The 15,527-nt window shown below is 40.7% G+C and overlaps 1 protein-coding gene across 3 annotated transcripts in view; it reads right to left on the reverse strand.

Moving 5' to 3' along the window:
* Positions 1–15,527, reverse strand: part of myo9aa (myosin IXAa) — a 298,687-nt gene that overhangs the window by 141,844 nt on the left and 141,316 nt on the right. For all 3 annotated transcript variants that reach the window (XM_078199938.1, XM_078199939.1, XM_078199937.1), the window contains exons 5-9: positions 15,215–15,314; positions 11,833–11,889; positions 5,229–5,329; positions 3,218–3,344; positions 1,334–1,423 (exon numbers count right to left, since the gene is read on the reverse strand). In XM_078199938.1, the coding sequence (XP_078056064.1) occupies positions 1,334–1,423; positions 3,218–3,344; positions 5,229–5,329; positions 11,833–11,889; positions 15,215–15,314 (475 nt within the window). The remainder of the gene's footprint in view (positions 1–1,333; positions 1,424–3,217; positions 3,345–5,228; positions 5,330–11,832; positions 11,890–15,214; positions 15,315–15,527) is intronic.

A 15,527-nucleotide genomic window follows, 5' to 3' on the forward strand; every position in this document is an offset into this window, starting at 1 on the left:
GTATGCAGTATGAAACTTTGGGATTCATAACTATAAAGCAAGTTAAACTATCGGATTCTGTGTATAAACAATTCCCTATTGTAATTGCATCAATTGAAGTTAGACACATGCAGATACAGGGCACCGATTGGATGGTTACATCCAATGAGCACATACAAAGAGACACAAGTGTTGAGCAGAGTCAGGAGATATATATACCTGTAGGATTCAGTGTTGGGGCCACAGCTGTTCTCTTTATATATTAACGATCTAGATGACGGGACTGGGAGCATTCTGGCCAAGTTTGCCGATGATACAAAGATAGGTGGAGGGGCAGGTAGTATTGAGGAGGTGGGGAGGCTGCAGAAAGATTTAGACAGTTTAGGAGAGTGGTCCAAGAAGTGGCTGATGAAATTCAACGTGGGCAAGTGCGAGGTCGTACACTTTGGAAAAAAGAATAGAGGCATGGACTATTTTCTAAACGGTGACAAAATTCATAATGCTAAAGTGCAAAGGGACTTGGGAGTCATAGTCCAGGATTCTCTAAAGGTAAACTTGCAGGTTGAGTCCGTAATTAAGAAAGCAAATGTAATGTTGTCATTTATCTCAAGAGGCTTGGAATACAAAAGCAGGGATGTACTTCTGAGGCTTTATAAAGCATTGGTTAGGCCCCATTTGGAGTACTGTGAGCAATTTTGGGCCCCACACCTCAGGAAGGACATACTGGCACTGGAGCGGGTCCAGCGGAGATTCACACGGATGATCCCAGGAATGGTAAGCCTGACATACGATGAACGTCTGAGGATCGTGGGATTATATTCATTGGAGTTTAGGAGGTTGAGGGGAGATCTGATAGAAACTTACAAGATAATGAACGGCTTAGATAGGATGGACGTAGGGAAGTTGTTTCCATTAACAGGGGAGACTAGGACGCGGGGGCACAGCCTTAGAATAAAAGGGAGTCACTTTAGAACAGAGATGAGGAGAAATTTCTTCAGCCAGAGAGTGGTGGGTCTGTGGAATTCATTGCCACAGAGGGCTGTGGAGGCCGAGACGTTGAGCGTCTTCAAGACAGAAATTGATAAATTCTTGATTTCTCGAGGAATTAAGGGCTATGGGGAGAGAGCGGGTAAATGGAGTTGAAATCAACCATGATTGAATGGTGGAGTGGACTCGATGGGCCGAATGGCCTTACTTCCGCTCCTATGTCTTATGGTCTTATGGTAATGTTACACTCTAAATAAGTCTATTCCAAAACTGGCTCTGGATTCTTCCCTCACCAACAGGCCACCTGTAGTGTAACACTCATCACAGAATAGATAACATACTGTTAATGCACTGCATTTTATATTACCTCAGACAGTCTATAGGGCAGAATAAGTCTCTCGCCAACCGTCACAGTCTTCCTGGTAGTCAGTGCTTCAAACAGCGTCTCTTCTTTAACCTAATTAAAGAGCAATGCATTTCAAAGTAAGTGGTATTTCAGGAACTTTACTGTTAATCATACTTGGGTATTATTACAGCTTTGAAGTTCTTCGTGGTAAGTACTTCACTCAAATTTTGCAGTTTCATCATGGATCAGGAGATATTTGGTAAATTTAGTTTTCTTTTCTGCAACTTACAACAGAGTTAAACTTTGTCTATCAATAATCAGTCAAAAACAGTTATACTGTAATCACAACCTCATGAAAATCATTTAGCTTACATCAATCCTCAATTCCTGCACGGAACATTTTTTCCGAGGGGCAAGAGATAAACAAACATATAACACTGAATGGTACCACTTGGGCAGTATGGTGGCACAGTGGTTAAGCACTGCTGTCTCACAGCGCCAGGGACAGAGGTTCAATTCCCAGCTTGGGTCACTGTTCTGTGGAGTCTGCACATTCTCCCCGTGGCTGCGTGGGTTTCCTGCGGGTGCTCTGGTTTCCTCCCACAGTCCAAAGGGCATGCTGGTTAGGTGCATTGGCCATGCTAAATTCTCCCTCAGTGTACCTGAACAGGCGCCCGAGTGAGGCGACTAGGGGATTTTCAGTAACTTCATTGCAGTGTTAATGTAAGCCTACTTATAGAATCAGAGGTTTACAGCATGGAAACAGGCTCTTGGGCCCAACTTGTCCATGCCGCCCTTATATTTTAACCCCTAAGCTAGTCCCAATTGCCGGCATTTGGCCAATATCCCTCTATACCCATCTTACCCAAGTAACTGTCTAAATGCTTTTTAAAAGACAAAATTGTACCCGCCTCTACTACTACCTCTGGCAGCTTGTTCCAGACACTCACCACCCTCTGTGAAAAAATTACCCCTCTGGACCCTTTTGTATCTCCCCCCCTCTCACCTTAAACCTATGCCCTCTAGTTTTAGACTCCCCTACCTTTGGGAAAAGATATTGACTATCTAGCAGATCTATGCCCCTCATTATTTTATAGACCTCTATAAGATCACCCCTCAGCATTCTATGCTCCAGAGAAAAAAGTCCCAGTCTATCCAGCCTCTCCTCATAACACAAACCATCAAGTCCCAGTAGCAACCTAGTAAATCTTTTCTGCACTCTTTCTAGTTTAATAATATCCTTTCTATAATAGGGTGACGAGAACTGTACACAGTATTCCAAGTGTGGCCTTACCAATGTCTTGTATTTGTGACACTAATAAACTTGAAACTCTCGCTCAATTTCGGCCTCTTACCCATCTCCAATTTTAAAGGCTCCACAACTGGCAGCCATTGTTTGAGCCGCTCAGGTCCTGAGCTCCAGAATTCCCTCCTGAAACTTCTCCACCTTCCCCTCCTCCTCTCAGACGTTCCTTCAAATCTACCTCTGGCCAAGCTTTAGGTCATCTATCCCAATATCTTGATGTAAAATCATGTCTAATTATGCTTCCTGTGAAGTACATTGGAACGTTTTACCAAATTAAAAGTGCTACACAAATGTAAAGTGCAGCCCATTCTTTTTCAATCGTTACATGAATTAGGAATTGAACATTTAAGAGGGGAAAAACTGATTATGAGGTGTAGGTGAGGAAGGAACTCTGCAGACAAGGGCTGAGGTTTCAAAGCTTGGTTAAAAAGATAAGTTGTTCCGATATAAGATTTTGGATTCTTCCTGACCAAAAATAAGGATGGTATCAACAGGACAGAATTACCTAGAAGTTCCAGTCAAAGGATTAGTTTTTTTGATTGGGGAATTGAAGTGATTATGATCCAACATTGAGTTAATAAAATAAAACATTGCACTACCTCCAGAAGCTCTGAGACAATGGGCAACACCTCTGGGTTGCAGATGTCAACGGAATCATCCCGATAGGTCTTCTTTTTGTATTTTATATTCCCAAGGTGTAAAATTGCAGACAGAAGAGAAAATATCCTGTAATTAAAAATTAAAATCATTTTAATTGCAGTCAAGGCACTCATTATAGAAATCTGAAATTCCCTCCTGTGGAGTGCATATATATTTTTGAGTGAAGAAAATATCCCATGACTAGACACATCTTTGAAAACATAAAATTCACAAGTGTAGAAAATCCCCATTTTTCAAGATGACTGCGCAATTGTACCCAAAGATACATTTCAGGCAAAAAAATCATTAGTCCAGCCAAAATAGCAAAAGCCTTCCCATGAGTTAGACAGAAAACTTATACAGGCACAATTTCAGAAAAAACACAACAAGGCAACTCATCTAGTTACGATGCACTGTTCATCCATCAATTGCTTGATGCAATTGAACGAACAACATGTGTGACACTAATAAACCTCTTAAAACACATCATGAGAGTTAGCTTGAGCTTGAGATTGTGGTCGGTGCAGACTCGATGGGCCGAATGGCCTCTTTCTGTACTGTAGGGTTTCTATGATTTGAGCTTCAATGGGATGAATAGTTTCCTCAGACTTCATTTTTCTCATGTTTGCTTGTAAAATTCTGTTTGTATTAGTGATGCCTGTTTGACCAGTTAAAAATTGCATTATTTAGAATCATTGAATCCCCACAGTACAGGAGGCCATTCAGCCCATCGAGTCTGTACCGACCACAATCCCACCCAGGCCCTATTCCCGCAACCCCACGCATTTACCCTGCTAATCCCCCTGACACTAGAGTCAATTTAGCATGGCCAATCAACCTAACCCGCACATCTTTGGACTTATAGGTCCAAATATTGGATCTTATAGGTTCAAAGTGAACCCAAAACAAATTGCAAATATTATCAAATCACAGTCTACTTGTAAATTTACCAATGTAATGTGCAAGATGATAGAAACTGAAGGACTCCATTTATTTCAAGGAAAGGAAAGGATGGATGGCATAGAATTCTTTAGTGCCTGGTATCAGATATTTCAGAGTACTTCACCACTGGCACCAAGTGTTTTAATTCCATTTCATATTCACACAAAGGCTGCATTAAATGTTAGAAAATTGACCAAAATAATTTGCACACATGGGGAATAAACAAAACCTGCGTTATTTACTATGACCCATTGCTACCTGCCAGTATCCTCAAAATGCTATCAAAATAAAACCAATAACCACTGACAACTGTAGCAGCATTTCTGCACTACGTCTAAATCACAATTTCCCCTGGCCTATATTTACATTCCGTTATCACTGGGAGAATAGTAGTAGTATTTTATTTCTGCTCATGATTCTTTGCTGACTGTGTGACAAGTTATTTGTTCCAGTCAGGCACACTAAGCCTGGAAAACAGAATTCCTACAACTAGCATTCAATGTGCTGTAAGAGGATGCAGTTTATGCACATTATTACCAAAGTTCATATCTATGCTTTGTTTGCACATCACTCCATCTCCTTTTCTACTGCAGCAAGTATTCAAACCGTGTTCTGCCTCCCCACCCCTCTTTTCTAAAGACAGTAAATTCACAAATTCATTGTTCAGGTGATAATCCACCAGAGAAAACGTTTGGTTTCAGTCTTCCTACTTCAAAGGAACAAAACATTGGGCAGGTCCTACAATGGCCGAATGCACTGAGTCTTTCCTGAAGTAATGTTTCAAAGACAATAGTTACCCTCTTCAGCAAGTGTCGATGAAAATCTCAACAGTGAGCAATACAGTATAGACCCTGGTACGAGGAGTGATCATATCATATAAGAGATGCAGCTTTTTGCAAGCAAAGGACTCTAGTCAAAATCACAATATCACATCATGTCTAATAATTTGGTACAAAAAAACTCATCACTTTGTTTCTGCATTACACATTCATTCAGCATAGTTCTAACACTCCAGGTATCTCATCTCACCGTTTCCGGGTCTTGGGAAGGAATCCAACCATCTCCATTGCCAGTTGTAAGCGCTCAAAGTCATGCTTCAGGTCCTCCCCCTCCACTAAAAAACTATCCTCCTAAAAAGAAAACCACTGTTAGGAACAATTTGTTTACGCAATCTTATCATTGATTTTCACCCAGCCTTCCCACCCAAGCACTTGCTCTTTACTGGAATAGTGTTTCAAAGGGACTTGTCAGCCTCTTATGCAAATGCCTACTCGTCAGATGAGAATCTCAACGTTGAGGATAACAGACTGTTTGGCTGCAGAGATCATTACAGCCAAATCCAATCCTGTCCCTGATCAACATCCATTGTGATAGACTTCCAGGAGAATCACCGACTAACAATCAGGAGTGAAAAATTTATTAATTGAGGAAATACACAAAATAAGTCCTAAGTGAGGAAAGTTTTGGCACCTATGGTACTCTACACATGAAGGCATGCTTCCTAATTATGGCACAAGTTGAGCAATTTACAAAGAGTGCTAAAATTACAGGTTCTCTAGCAGGTTATCGATCATAAAGATCACAGTCAGAGAAAAGAAACAGTACTGTAGGCTTTGTAAACGCCATATTCTTTCACTTCAATCTTACAAAACTGTCTAAAGCCTGCCTCAACCAACACTCTCGTATTCACTCTTGCAATTCTTTTCTGCCAGACAAACCTTTGTGGTATTATGTTTCTTTTCAGGTTTGAAAAAATAAATTGGCATCTGTATAGCACCATTCATGACACTGGGACATATCAATCACTTTACAATCAAGTGGAGTCACTGTTGTAGGCAAACGAGGCAACCAATTTGGGCACAGCACGGTCCCACATACAATAAGATAAATGGTCAGTTAACCTCATTTAACGAAGAGAATTAAATAATACATTATGGCCAGGAACACATCCCTGCTTCTCTGTGGATAATGCCACAGGGACTGATTGTGCCTTTGGACAGGGTGAGGAAGCTTTCCTCGCCAAAATGGATTATTTAATTCTTTTCATCAAGTGTAATGTAATGTTAGCACTCTTTGAAAGTTGCCTTTTTTTGGTGAGAAAAGGGAGTTCGGCGAGGAGGGCAAGGTGGTAATTCTTTGCTTTTCTAACTTTTTCACCCTGTAGGAATTGGTTTCGACTGTTCCATAGGGAAGGAGGCGAGTTGTTGATGAGTATTTTGGGGAATATTCAGCAAGTCGTCAAGGTTTATTTTACGAAGGTTTAAATTTGTCCTGCAGTTTGTGACGAGATTAATTAATATCTAAAATAAAATAAACAATTGAATAAAATAATTAAGTAATTAGTTAAAGATCATAAGTATGGCTGGACAGGTAACATGTCAAGGCTACAGAATGTGGGAGCTCATGGATACCAATGTTACTCAGGGCAAGCATGTCTGCAGTAAGTGTCTGCGGCTTGAGGAGCTTTGGTTCAGAATCATTGAATGCAGGCTGAGCTGTGGATACTGCGACATATCAGGAAGCGAGAGAGTTACCTGGACGCTTTATTTCAAGAGGCAATCATACCCCTGAGGATCGAATCTTCTAGTTTGCAAAGTGGTCAGGGACAGAAGGGTGTGACTGCAGGTAAGGGGACCCAGAGGGCAGCAGCGCAGGAGTGTCGTTGTTCAACAGATGAGAGCTTGTTTGGATGCGGGTGTGGCTGTAGGGTGGATGAGCTGACTGGTCATGGCACTGTGGTACAGGAAGCCATTCAAGTGAGGGAGAGCACATGAGAAGGTAGTGGTAATAGGGGACATTATAGTGAGGGGAAATGACATTGTTCGCTTTAGCAAGGAGTGAGAGTTGGCTATATTGCCTGCTCGGTGCCAGCATGCAGGACATCTGCTCCAGGCTAGAGAGAAACGTGCAGTGGGAGGGAGAAGATCCTGTTGCCGTGGTCCATGTAGGTACCAACAACATAAATTAAGTGTAGTCTTGTTCTCGTTTGAATTGGCTATCGATAGTAGTTGTATGGGTTGCTCTCAAAATACACTATTTCCTTTAATGGGATGGCAAGGAGAAATTCAAGGTAAGCGAGGGTAATTCTGGGGAAATCTCAAGAACAAACCCACAACAATGCAAATGCAGTGAATACCAACAGGCATACTCACTTGTGTACATTTACAGCATGTAAAAATGTATGTTGCAGAAGTTTCAATGTTTTGGCAAAGGGATGGTCTAAAACTCAGCTTTGAGTTGAATGAAATACCAGCTTGATGGTCAGTTAGTTCAAGTTCCGTGTCACGTCTTGGGTGCATAATGTAGGATGACATGTGGTTGCAATGGTGAGCTCATGCTGAGCAGTCAGAGGTACCATATTTCAAAGGAGTTTAACAAATGATGAAATAGCCGATAGGGTGGCAATGTGGAAGAATGAGACCATGCATGCCTCATTAATTTTATGCAATCTTGTGGCATCTCATTTGGATGAGTATTACTGATGAAAATCTCAAATAGGTTTTGATAGTTAGATCCAGGAAATTCCTCACTGCAAACTAACACAAAAATTTGTTCTGATAAAAGTAATCAGCATGAAATATTAACTCTTTCTCACTCCAGAGACACTGCCTGAACTGATGAGCATTTTTAGTATTTCCGTTTCTTTAAAACAAAATTGTCTTGATGTTTTATTTATATAAAAGTTAAGTCATTTTGGGTTTTTTAGCAGATAAAATAGGTTCAAGAAATGGAGGAGTACATTATGTTAACATGTACATGCATGGGAAAATATAATAGCTGTTTATATTGTGTTCTATCATTATTAGATTTGTAAGAATGAACACAGCACACCAAGAAGATTTGTGACAGTAATTTCACAGCCTTGGTTCTGAAAAGACTGACAGCAACAAGAATCCAGTGGGCCTCAAAACAGACCTTGCAATGGCTCAAAGTAACATCCGAATTCCTGACATCACACTCATTGTACAATGCGGGTTGAAGAGGATGTTTGATTTATGCCGCACTTCAACACGAGTCTCAGAAACTTCTCACAGAACTTCACAGGTGGCAAATTGCTTTGATGTACCTTTTATGTAGGTCTAGAATGCACAGCAAGATCCCACAAGCAGAAATTAGATGAATAACTAGTTAAAAGGTTTTGGCAAGCTTGGCCTACACTTCCACAAACTGTGCCATCTGATCTTCATCAACCAAATGATTAACTCTCTGCTACTCACACTTACCGCTCGCTACCTTAATGCCGCTATTAGCACCTTCTTTAGCCTTTATCACTACCATTAACACTCACTTTGTCTTGTGTTTATGCAATCTTTATCAAATCCCTCCCGAGCTCCCACCTACCCCTGACCTTCTATTCTGCTACACCTTCTCCACATCTCTCTCCAACTATATAAATCAATCACATGTCTGCTCCTCTTCAGCTCTGAAGAGCAGTCATGCAGGCTTGAAATGGGAATGTTGTTTCTCTCTCCACAGATGCTGCCAGACCCTGTGAGTCTTTTCAGTATTTTCTATTTATATTTCAGATTTCTGGCATCTGCAGCATTTTGCTTTGGACCCAGATTGCAACACCTCAGGCAACCATGCTGCCCTGCTTCGTACTACACTGGGTGATCAGCCAAGATTGTGCGCCCAAAGCCTAGAATTAACTAATTTTGAACAAATGACCCAAGCAAACAAACTTTCCTCCTATACCCACACAGTTGAATACAGCTGCTTACTTCAGATATATTTCTTGCTCTCTTTGCTCCACCTAGGTGTTCACATTTGACAACTCCTATCTTGTGAAATACCCTATGAGTAATATTAATATAGGAAACTGCTGATTCTATGTCCCTTACAATATTTAAAAATAGGATACAGATTTTTGGCCTATTAAACAGGTTTCGGCAATTTATGATTTTTTTTAAATGGCACTAGCCAGACCTCTGATTTAGTTGTCTTCAAGTCCTGTGACTGAATAGATGTGGGAACTAATAAAATACATAGCTGAAATTAATTCGAAGAACATTTGTTTCCTGCAGAACCTTGTTATTAAATTAAATGCACATTGCAAGGATACTAAATTCTGTTATTAATGTAACTTATTATTGCTTGAGCTCATTATTAATATCCATCTTCAGTGTTTGGGTGCACACATCTTACCGCACAGCACAGTCCTGTTTACCACTTGCCATTTGCTGGTCTTTTCTCCTTTCCACACCTCAGTTTTTCTCCGAACGACACTGATCTCTTTGCTGAAGTTTTGTTCCAGAGGATATGCCAGTAATCCTCTGGCAAATCACCCAAATGTCAACTACTCCCACATAAGAACTAGGAGGAGTAGGCCATTTGGCCCCTCGAACTTGCTCTGCCATTCACTAAGATCATGGCTGATTTTTTCGTGGACTCAGCTCCACTTACCCACCCACTCACCATAACCCTTAATTCCTTTACTGTTCAAAAATCTCTGCCTTAAAAACATTCAATGAAGTAGCCTCAACTGCTTCACTGGGCAGGGAATTCCACAGACTCACAACCCTTTGGGTGAAGAAGTTCCTCCTCAACTCAGTCCTAAAGCTGCTCCCCTTTATTTTGAGGCCATGCCCCCCCAGTTCTAGTTTCTAGAATGACCTAGGATGGCTGGCTACCTGACCGTAACCCAGCCAAGTCAATCTTGGTTTCAGCTGAATGATCCCTAACCTGCTCTGCATGAACCATGGTTGATTGCGTTCCTTCCTATTCTGAGGTATTGAGGCCAAGGGTCACCGTCACTTTGCCACTGTCCTGGCTGAGATAAGCGAACACACAATTGGTCAACGGACCTGCGATCACTATCTTTTGTAGTTCAACTGAACAATTCTTTAATTATGTAAGCCAGAGAAACTACTACTTTGTTTTTAATAAAAAGCAAACAAGGTTTGGCAAAACTATGAAGGCCACAGATGAACCGATCTACACTAGTCATCAAATACATCATAAGCAATGTTTCACAATCTTTCCTGTATATTAATATAGCAGCAGTGTTAAGCTCGCGGCTCAATCGAAGAGAGGAATAGATGCTTTATTAATATGCATGCTCCTGTTAAGACATGCTGAGAGCTGATGCACCAAACAATTTAATCTGAAACTGGTCCACATGCCAAACAGCAAATATATCAACAACAAACTTGACAGATTCAAAGATTCATGCTGCAACTTGAACAAGGTGGCAGACAGACAGAAAACAAACTTCATTTTTCATTTGGTCATTTCTGTAATAAGATCAGTAAAGCTGCTCAAGATCATGGGGAGGCGATGGTCTCGTGGCATTAACGCTAGACTATTAATCCAGAAACTCAGCTAATGTTCTGGGGACCCGGGTTCGAATCCCGCCACGGCAGATGTTGGAATTTGAAATCAATAAAAAATATCTGGAATTAAGAATCTGCTGATGGCCACGAAACCATTGTCGATTGTCGGAAAAACCCATCTGGTTCACTGATGTCCTTTAGGGAAGGAAATCTGCTGTCCTTACCCGGTCTCGCCTATATCTGACTTCAGAGCCACAGCAATGTGGTTGACTCTCAACTGCCCTTGGGCAAGTAGGGATGGGCAATAAATACTGGCCAGCCAGCGACACTCATGACCCAGGAATGAATAAAAAAAAAAATCATGTGGTGAATGTTACACATCATGAGAATATAAGGAAGCTTGGAATGGGAAAAGGCAATTTGATTCCTGTCATGCAATCTGTTCTATTATGGGTACTTCCTTCCCCATCACCTTTCCCCCAAGATCTTAAACCGCTGTTTATTTAACAGATCTATGAATATCTCTGCAACAACTAGTTTTTTAAAATATTAACTGATCCACAATGATCTACTTTTACTGATGGCCGGCAGCACTAAATATTAATATTTAATAAAATCACCACATTACATCTGGATCTATTTCAGTGTAACTGAAGGGCAAAAACCAATGAGATCCTTTGAACTGTTGATGGTTGAAACAGGGACTGCCTTTATATGGAACAATTCAAAGAATGATGGATAGAGATAAAAATTCTGACGCTCATACTCATTCACTGAACTGCATCCTTGACATATTAAAGTCCATGTAGGTCAGGTACCTTGCATCAGAATTTACTGTGCATAGAAGGAAAGAAATTGGTGTAGCATTGGTGACGCCGATAATGATACCGTGCACAAATACAACGTTTGAAAACTATTACGCTAAATGACCAAAAGTCAAGACGACCTGGCGTTCAACACATTTGCAACCACAAGGGAAGCAGAGTGCTCTCTGCACGGCACTGATCAAGCAGTCTAAGCTCAGTAACTTGTACTGCAGCCAGTCATGCATTACTAGACCTCAACTGGTCATTTTACAGACATCACTGTTCCAAAATTTGGTGGAGCCGACAAGCAAATAGGGGAGCATATGGACTGTTCGTATTTGAAAAAGAAAATTTGAATATATTTGAACATTAAGGTGTATTTTTTCCCAATTACATAATAGAGTGACGAATTGGAATTTCTTTTGGTAGCATCAAAACCCTAATTATTTTCGGAAAACCAATACATTTTGACAATTATCCCTGTACTTTCCTTGTGGATGTGCAATGGTGAATTAGCATCTCACACTACTGGCAATACAAAACTGAAATACTAACCGGTTCTGAATCATAGTAATAATCATCCCAAGTCTGCCTGAGCGGCTTCTTTGTCATCTGAGAAAGCAAGGTAAATGGTGTTAGGAAGCAAGTACTTCTCTCAAACAATTTTCACAAGAATGGCTCAGGTTGCACATGCAGCAGTAAAGCTCAAGGAAAGCCGGTGTTACTCCCAACAAGCACCTTCACCCAACAGCACAGCGATTTTTCCAAAAGCTGTTCTGAAAAAAATCTAAAATAATCTTGCTGTAATGATCTCTCCGCACTGCAAAGCATATTTAATTATCAATCAATAGCTATTGCGTGCTCAAACTACTTCATTAATTACAACTGTAAAGGAAAATATTTAAGTCCATTTATAAACATTAGCCACAGACTATCTGCCATCTTCATCAATAATGGTATTCATCAATTTTGACTCCCCCATACATGCTCCCCTGCTGCCCCAATTAAATCTCTGCACATATTCTTCATCTGTAGGTATAACTGAGCATATCTTCCTCTAGGGATGCATCTCATTACAATTACGGGGGCAATATTGGGCATTTTGCATGGTACCCAAATGCTACAGAATCGAATCCCCACAGTACAGGAGGAGGCCATTCAACCCGTCGAATCTTCACTGACTCTCCGAAAAAGCATTTTACCCAGGCCCAACCCCCTGCCCTATCCCCACAGGTTTACCATGGCTAATCCACCTAACCTGCACATCTTTTGGACTGTTGGAGTGAACAGGAGCACCCAGGGGAAACCCACACAGACACCGGGAGAACGTGCAAACTCCACAGACGGTCACCCAAGGCCGGGATTGAACCCCGGTCCCTGGAGCTGTGAGACAGCAGTGCTAACCACTGTGCCAATGTGCGGTCCCCATTGAAATAAATGCTGAAACCCAAATAAAACCAGAAAAGTGTTCAAAGGCACAAGTGAATTAGCATGTGAACACAGGATTCAGGTTTGTATCACTCGATACAGCCTTTGCATTTTATGTTTTTAATTCAAAGTGATGTCATTGCATTGGAGACAAAACAGAAAGAACCAATAAAAAGCCATTGATAAAATCACCTTGAGAATTTTTTATTTAAATTTACACTCAATCTCCAGATGATGCCAGCTAAGTTTGTTACCACCTTTCTACTATTTTTTTTAGCTAGCGCCTGATCAATCAAGAAAGCAACAACCAATACATTGCCGTCCATGTCCAGTTCTGTGCTAAGCAACAGTATTTATGCCAAACAAACATCACCACCGGTTATAACATTCCATCTAAAGGACTGCATCCCCAAAAACACAGTATTACTCAGCCATATCAGCCTACATGACAATCAAATCCTGAAGTCGAAACTTTAACACAGTGGTGGAAATGTTACGATTTATTATTTTGACATATCCATAACTTTTTTTTCCCTTCTATTTCACTCTTCCTGCCCAGTGCACATGGCTGGCTGTCAAGCATCCCTTCTTTGGCAAAGGAGGAAGGCTCATCAGCAACAGCCCTCTCCCGAGTTATATTCAGTTAAATCACTTTCAAAACAAAGCGAAAAAATTATCACAACTTTAAACACATACAATTTAGTTAAAACCAAATTACTGTACATGCTGGAATCTGAAACAAAAACAGAAAACACTGGAAAATCTCAGCAGCTCTGACAGCATGTGGAGAGTTCTTTTAATTTATTTATTAGTGTCACAAGTTGGCTTACATTAACACTGCAATGAAGTTGCTGTGAAAATCCCCTAGTCGCCACACTCAGGCACCTGTTCGTGCACATTGAGGGAGAATTTAGCATCGCCAATGCACCCTAACCAGCACGTCTTTCAGACTGTGGGAGGAAACCCACGCAGACACAGGGAGAACATGCAGACTCGACACAGACAGTGACCCAAGCCAGAAATCAAAAACGGGTTCCGAGCGCATTGAGGGAGCAGTGCTAACCACTGTGCCGAGAACAGAGCTAACATTTCAAGTCTGGATGACTTTGTCAGAGCAATTTAGTTAAGATATGCACAAATAGGGCAGAGTAATCGTCCTATTATTACAAAAGACTAACAGTTTGAGTGAGGTATGTTCATGAAGACATACAAAGCACAGTACCAATCAAGTTTATTTTTCATGCAAAAAGTACATATACCCAAGAGTTGTACTTTTTACGTATCCAAGTAGATTCCAAGTATGGTTGGTGGTTACTATCATATGAAGTGGATTGGTTTGGGTGGGAGGCTGGCATTGAAGTGTGCTAGGGTTGTACCACAGTAATGTTGCATGGGCCTGTTAGACCAACTGCTACATACTTTGCATATGTTTTGTAAATACAGTGTCCAACAACCTTAGTAAGCATCCTTTTAACACAGTAACTAACATGAATGTAACCTTTCCCCACATACACAAAGTTTACGGACTAGTTGCCTTCCCCTTTTCTGAAGGCAACTTGTTTGTTACAGTACCTTGAGCATCAGTTGCCACCCGATACTCATTGAAGTACCTAACCTTCACTGGCAATATCAGCAGTCACCAAGAGCAAGTCCCAACTCGACCCATACAAAGTATTTTCCAGCAGGATGTAATCTAGAGCAAGAGCCTATCTGATCTTGCTGCTCTGGCTAAGAGAGCTAAGGCAATTGCGATTCTGTAATTTCATCTACATACGACAGGCAAAGCATAGAATCTAGATTTTCTGATCTGTAGGATTCAATTAGTCAGCCACATGTTGCCTTAATCAGTACGACTGAGGGAAGTTACTGGACCTTGTTCCAAATTGCAATTACTAGTGTCCTCAAAAGAAGCTAAATTCAAATTAGCTTCACCAAAGGAAGGAAATGAAAAGCCAAAAGGCTTTGTACTCCCTTTCATAGCCTGGTTTTAAAAAAAGTAAAGATTATCCTCAGATTCCAAAACATTCATTCATCTATTTTTATATTTAACTTTTTAATAAAAATAATTCTATTTCTAGCAGGATATTCGCCCCTGTCAAAATTTTGAAATTTACGTGCATGTTCCATTGGTTTAAAGCTTGCTTTGAACTTCAGTCAAAAGCCCTTGGGATGCTTCAACCTTGTTAATCACAGCTCTACACCCGAATACTTCCATTAAATGGTTCAAATTTGCCATGCCCTTTCCCTGTTCGGTAACATATATTCAGATCGTTAATACTTCATAGTTTAATATATATTACCTTACTTTGAGAAATTGTTAACCAGCAGATGCCATTAATTAACTCGGATCCATATGAATACTATCAAACTTCCTTACTCTTGCCAACAGCTTCGTGGCATCAATCACTTCAATACTGAAAAAACAGCTTCCTGACAATCACTGCTGAATGTATTAACTTTAATTTCTCACAAATAATATCTGCACAAAATCGAGATTTCTGGAGCTAACCTGATTCAAGTAATGGTATTCCTCAGGCTCAAGCAGATGGAAAGTCTTCTTTTCTTCTTCATTGGCTCCTGCCAGCAAGTAGTAGAATACGTGATAGTTCCTGAAACACAAATGTCATGTCACACACCGTCACATTTACATTCAAGGGACTGCAAAACAACAAAGAATCTGTGAAGATTTGGCAACTTCAGATCAGTTACACAAAAAAAACCCCCAGACATCATGGCTGGAATTCTCCCCAAAAAACTCTAAGTGTCCAATTCACATGAAGACTGGGGTAATTCACATTGGTTTTTTCAGTGGGAGTTCAGAG

The sequence above is a fragment of the Mustelus asterias genome, chromosome 29 (genome assembly GCF_964213995.1).
Source record: "Mustelus asterias chromosome 29, sMusAst1.hap1.1, whole genome shotgun sequence".
NCBI classification, from domain to species: Eukaryota; Metazoa; Chordata; class Chondrichthyes; order Carcharhiniformes; family Triakidae; genus Mustelus; species Mustelus asterias.